We start from the raw sequence: 6237 nt of genomic DNA, 5'->3' as shown, positions 1-6237 counted from the left end.
AAGGAGGGAGAAAACACGATAGGAAACAGACAGGGCATATCCAGTGGAGCTTTCTGTCTTTGGGGTGGGGTCTCCATTCTTCCTTTCTTTGGAACATCAGCAGAGGACTGAGAAAAAAGAGTAGGTAAGATCTGATGCACAGCTACATATTGTTACCTTGAGTACAAAACAAAGAGACTATTTTTGAAAGACTCTTCTGACTGGATGCCTGCCATTTCAAGATTTGAACCTTTCACTCAGTGGTTGAGGTAGAGATAGATTCTTGTCTAGAAGGTAAATTATTAGCTAATTTAGGGCCTGGCAGAGAAGGGAGTCTTCCCCCATCCATCTTTGGCTAAAAATTTCCCCTAAAACACTTGTGCAAGAGGGTGTTAATCATGCTTAGCTCAGAGAGCTGCTGGGAGGCTGTATGTGTTTAGCATACACAGGGCACAAAATAAATGCATGAATATGATTCTTCCTCATATTTCATGAGTCCTTCAAAAGCAGGATCTGGGTCTAATTCACCTCCCCTCTTTGATTCTTCTGGCCATGATTGGCTTCAGTGTCCCCCACTATAAAGTACACATTGGACTAGAATCCAACCGGCATTCACTTGGCCATGGTTGGCCTGAACGGATGTTTTCTTTGGCCCACGTACAGGTCTTAAAGAAGAAACCAGAGCCGACATTTTAAAATGGAGATATTCTACATAGATATCTAGAATTCCGCTTTCTCTCGAAAAATCAGGAGCTGTGGCAGTGCAGAGTCTGCATTCCTGCATGGCAGCAATCGGCTGGAGCCAGGTGGCAGCTGGCCCCTTAGGTAGACCATGAACTGCCAGCTGGCCAGAGCCTGTCTGGACAGCTCCACTCATTTATAAGACCTGCTTGATGCTGCAGACAACTCAACTTGGGGCCCTCTGGACAGCTGGGAACAGTCTATGCCAGGCGGAAGGTAGGCACTTACTTGCTCAGTGAGTAAAACTCTTATCATTTTTTATCTCTACCATTTTCTGGTCTAGTCATGTTAAGAAATCCCAGTTATTGAGTAAGGTGATTCTCACTTTGGAAAGTAAGTGGAACAGGTCTGTTAGAGTCAGGATGGTCTACGTTATACTGTGACCACAAACAACGCCCCTATCTCACTGCCTTACAACAGCAAGGGTTTATTATTTGTTCACACACATAAATGTGGACACAAAATGAAAACACCCCTAGATTTTGACAAGCATGGATATAGACGTGAGTACACAGCTATGTTTGGAATCACAAGTCAAATGAAAACTCTGGCATATGAACACGTGACCTCCTACAGAACCCTATTTAGAGACTGACCAGCTTAGATTGCACAACCCTGATTTTATAAGAGACATAGAAGGCCCCAAAATACAAAGCAGTAAGAAATGGAGGTTCAAGAATACGCACCCTCAGCCAAGGAATTGCCCCACATAATAAAAAGGGTCTGAAAGGCTTGTAAAAGAAAGTGAAGGTTTAAGAAAATGTTAAGCGTATTGGGTATTAAACATTTTGCAAATGCATAAATAGGCAGCACTCTAGTGAGGCCTCCTCTTCTGGGCTTCTAGGTCAAGAGGGAGATGCACCCCAGATGCCCAGTAGGCAGAGAAATGGAGCTGGCTCCCGGGGTCGCAGAGAAGGGTTAGGAGGCTGGGGTCCTCTATCTTCAGCAGGATCTGCAGAGAGAACGGAAGGCATCAGAGCCAGGTCACATCCATTTCCGCTCCAGGCTCTCCCCTCTCTTTTGTTTCACCCGATCTAGGCTTTGTCACCTGGACTACAGAGTGCAGCACAGCACACTTCCCCGCTGATTTGCCCATCTCGGGTCTTGCCTCCTCCAATCCCTCCATCAGAGCCACCACATTTCTTTTTGTGGAGCCCAGGATCTCTGAATATGCTCCCCCCCAGGTCACACACTCCCTGGCTCCTCACCACCCACAGTTTCTGGTCTAGCCCCTAATTCTGGCATTCAGGACCCCTGTAATTGGCAGCCTCTCCAGCCTCATCCCCTTCTGTTCCCAAAGTTCCTCCTTCAGTCAGGTTGCTGCTTCACTCAAGCATCATATTGCGCCCAACATTTTGGTCTGGGAATGCCCAGCCTTCCCTCTCAGCCTTCCCAGGCTTCTACCCCTCCTCAGACTCCCTCTGGTCCTTCCTCTCCAGGCTCATCATTGAAACTCAGCCACAAAACACAAGGGAACTCTGAAGGCATCCAGGCTCCCCCTGGAGACAGGAATCAAAGACCAGATCTCCCTCCAGCCCAGGCTCTTATCACCTATGTGTATGCTGCCCACCACAGCAGACTGCAGGGGTGTGGGTAGAGAGCTCTGGGCTGGGAGTGAGGAGACCTGGGTGTTCCACCTGATAGGTTGCATGCCCCAGGGCAAGTCCCTGCCACCAGCAGGACCTCAGTAACCTTGTTTCTCGACGCTAGGGCCCTGGGCATTTGCTTGTTGAGCACAGAGCTGGATAAACTGATGATTCACTGAGCAACCAGCGACTGCCATCTCTGGCATCAGACCAAGGAGCTTGCATACCTGAGCCCTAGGAGGTTCAACCCACCAACCCCGGCCTCCCAGTGAGACCCTGCTTACCACAACGCCCTCCCCTTTCCCAACCATCCCCACCACCCCGTGTTCTCCTTTCAAGGACAAGGCTACTTGTCGCCACGCAGGGATGGAGCACGGAGCTGGAGCCAGAAGATGCCTGGGGAGAGTCTCTCAGAATCAGCAGAGCCTCGGCTGCTTCCAGTTTCCGCTGCCACTCTGAGGCAGAATCCGAGTCCTGGTCAGAAGATTCAGGAGCCTGCAATGGAAAGGGTGTGAGAGAATGGGACCTGAAAACCCATACCTCCCCACCTCATGGGGCCAGTGGCCCTTCAGTCCCCAGTTCCATTGAAGGTCCCCCCCCACCCCCGGGGGCCTTCATCCTTTCCCATTCACTAAGCCTGGCCCCTGCCAGGGTTCTGGACCCCGCTATTTTCCCAGGATCTGCGGTTGTAGTAGGACAGGGCCAAGGGCGGCACAGGGCTGGAGGACCAGAGCTGAGTCTCTAGAGACAAGGAAAAGAGGGGCCATGGGATTAAACCCTCTGACAGATACATAATACCAGTAGAGAAACAGGGCCAGGATCTTGCACCACCCAGATGTGGGAGTCTGAATGCCTGTTGGCCATTGGTCGTTGTGGCTTGCACAAGTCCTTTCCCCTGTTTAGCCTGTTTTCCTTTCTATGTCCTTCCTCAACATCTCTCCTGAGACACTAATTCCTGCCAGGATTTTCAAAACTCCCAGGCCAACAGTGATGGGTATGGAAAATCCCAGGTGTCTGTGGTCTAATCTGCAAAGCACCTGGAGAAATGGGATCACTGTCCCTGCCCAGGGACTGCTTCTCACCCCCATATTCCCCAATCCCCATGGAACTTGAAGGACCAGCTTGGCTCATCTAATGGCCTGGGAGCTTTCTCTAATGACCTCTGGACTCTCCCTCTGGGCCCTGTGGCACTCACCGTCCTGCCCACCCCCTTCAACAGGACCTTCTCTCCCATCAGTCTGTTTCCCCTTGGAATAACAGCCTCCAGCAGTTGAAGTCCTGCTATGTGGCAGTCCTGGACCTAGTCCTCTTGTCAGTGCTATGTCAGGTGTGGGATATTGTCCCTATCAGTACACTGCTAGTACACTGGAAATGGAGGCTTGGAAACGGAATGTCACTTGCGCAAAGTCTCACAAATAGGAGATGGCAAGGCTGGGAGAGCCCTGCCCTTGCCCGCTAGTCTGAGATGCTGCCTTCTCCACTCCTCCTCCCTGAACCCCTCCTCCCCCTGCCACTCCCCCTCCCCCTGCTCCTCTCCCTCCCCCCCCAACCCCATTCCTTCTCCTCCTCATGGGCCGCCTCCTCCACTCCTTCCTTCTATCTCCCATGGCATCAAGCACAAAGGTTGGGCACCTGGTCACACAATATACATCTAGCTCCATGGGCCTTCTCACTTTACTCACATCCTGGGCAGGGCAGGAGCCCTGTGGGTCTTCCTGGAAAGAGAAATTGTTAGTCGCGTCTTCAAGGCTGCTGGAGTCCAGGACAGAGACAAAGATTTTGGGGTAGGACCGGTCAGCAGAGCTCCTTGGGCGCTTGCCTGCAGAGGCAGAGAGCACAGGGTGGAGTCAGGCACCATGCCGGCCATGGAGAGGAGATGTGTATGGGTATGTACTGGGATGAGGATAGGAGCCCAAAATGTCAGAGCTGAGAAGACCTTGAAGACCAGCCAGTTCCTACTATTTATTTTCCACCTGGTGAAATGGAGACTCCAAGAGGATAAGTATTATTTCCTCAAGGTCCCGTGGCAAGCTGCAGTAGGATTAGGGAGGGAACTCATGTCTTCAGGACACAGAGAAGGGTCTGGGCAGTGGGTGAGATGGGAACTTCCCCCACAGGCCCCAGACTCTCCTTATCTCCCTAGGGGTTGGGAAGGTTTGGGTGGGCCTCAAGCTGGGACATGATGTTCTCCTTCCCAGCTATGGAAAGCTGGGGACACTTTGGGTGAGCCTTTCCCTCTGAGCTCACCCCACTCTTCCTCACCCCCAGTCTGAGGTCTCATCTCACCGTGGACCATTTTGACCCCCCCAGAGCTCTCCTTCCCACCAAAACTTGGTAGATAATATTGATGAAGTTGGATAGGTGGGGGGCAGCTAAAGGCCCGAGGGGTAATTTGCCAAGGCCACATCAAAATTGGGTAAGAGGACTGGTGACAGAACAGCTCAGTGCTCCTTATCCCCAAACCCAGACACCCTCCCTGGCCAGAGACACTCACTGAGGGCTCCGGCTTGAATGGTCAACTTCTTGACATGGCTGTGAGCTTTGGGAGGGGAGGCCTCACTCCTTGTCTGTCCTTGAGCCAGGTGCCTCTTTAGGTTTGCCCCCTGCTCCCTCTTCAAGGCACTCTCAGCAGGCAAGACACTGTGGTGTTCCCTAAAGTGGGGGATAGCAGGTCTACAGTCAGTCACATTTTGGGGAGGCTCACCCCCCCCACTGTCAGACACTATACTCACGAGAAGAAGATACACTTGTGACACTCGCAGGCTTTGAAGAGGCAGAAGTGATCCTGGTCCTTGACTTGGTCAGTGAAGCCGTGGTTGTAGCAGCGGGCACAGCGACTTACAGCTCTTTTGGGGCCATGTTCAATCTCGCATGGGGCCCCGGTCTCAAGCCCAGTGGGGGGATCAGAGGGGCAGCAGGGCACAGCAGGCATTTCATTGGGATCCATCGTCCTAGGGCCAGGAGTGGAGGTCGGGATGGCCACATGATCCCCTACCCTGAACGTACTTCCTCTGCCCTTTGAAAACCCCACCTGAGGTGCCTGGATCCTTCTTCACCCAGCTCATTGCTGAAATCAGATCGCACCCACCCTTCTCACTCATGCAGCCTCCTTCCCAGGAAGCCCCACTCACGCATAGCCTCATTCTAAGGAACTCTTGGCATGGCTCCTGTAAACTTTCAATCGAATCACTATTCTCCTTGCTTCCCTTCCCTCTACATAGACCCCCTTTTCAGGCATACGCATGCACTCGTGTGCCCCCCTTTCTTCAATTACTGCCTTCCCCTTCTCGTGTATCATCCTGTACTCTGCCATTCCTCATGATTTTTCCTGTCATGTACTTCCACAATTACCTTCCTAACCTCCTGCATTCATTCACTCCCTACTCATGATTCTAGCTCCTCCCATTCAACTCTATTATTAGTATGTCCTACATTCAACTTTCCTCTCACACCCCAGCCTGATTTTCTTCCTGCACCCCACTGTAATCTTAATTCTTCTCTCAGCCCCCCAACACTTTAATCTGACACCCCCTTTGTACCCCCGTGAAATTTCATTAAGCTGCTGGACCCTAAGCCCCTCTTTCAATAAGTATTTTTATGCATCCCTTCGATTATTCATTGACTAGATCCTTGCTGAGCCCCCTATCGAATGCCAGACCCTGATCTAGTCAACAGCCAACTCCTCACTGCAGTAATTGTTTTCTTCCACCAACAGAACCCTCTGTGCTCTCATGCAAACCCATGTACTCCCTGCTCAGCCTCCCAACAATCTTCCATGCTCCTCTTCACACTTCAACGGTTAAGCTTGGGTACACTTTCCCCGTCCCTCACACCTGGGGTGCACCACCTCATCTCAGGCCACCCAGTCATTCACTGCCACTGCCACATCAGATTCAAAGGATCAAAGGCAGGGGCTTGAGTCCTGCCTTAG

At 51.6% G+C, this 6237-nt stretch overlaps 1 protein-coding gene across 1 annotated transcript; it reads right to left on the bottom strand.

Annotated features, from left to right (window-relative positions):
• Positions 1 to 1543: 1543 nt before the first annotated feature.
• Positions 1544 to 5253, bottom strand: LOC116863173 (doublesex- and mab-3-related transcription factor C2-like). The gene is made up of 5 exons (XM_032850669.1): positions 5039 to 5253; positions 4801 to 4958; positions 3989 to 4125; positions 2657 to 2801; positions 1544 to 1672 (listed from the first exon to the last, which is right to left on the bottom strand). Exons 1-5 carry the CDS (start codon positions 5251 to 5253, stop codon positions 1566 to 1568), a joined length of 762 nt encoding a protein of 253 aa, XP_032706560.1. The 3' UTR covers positions 1544 to 1565.
• Positions 5254 to 6237: the final 984 nt, after the last annotated feature.

Source organism: Lontra canadensis, unplaced genomic scaffold (genome assembly GCF_010015895.1).
Source record: "Lontra canadensis isolate GAN:19392208 unplaced genomic scaffold, GSC_riverotter_1.0 scaffold649, whole genome shotgun sequence".
Classification (NCBI taxonomy): Eukaryota; Metazoa; Chordata; class Mammalia; order Carnivora; family Mustelidae; genus Lontra; species Lontra canadensis.
Note: the sequence above shows the minus strand (reverse complement) of the source record. Positions and strands in the feature narration are given on the sequence as shown.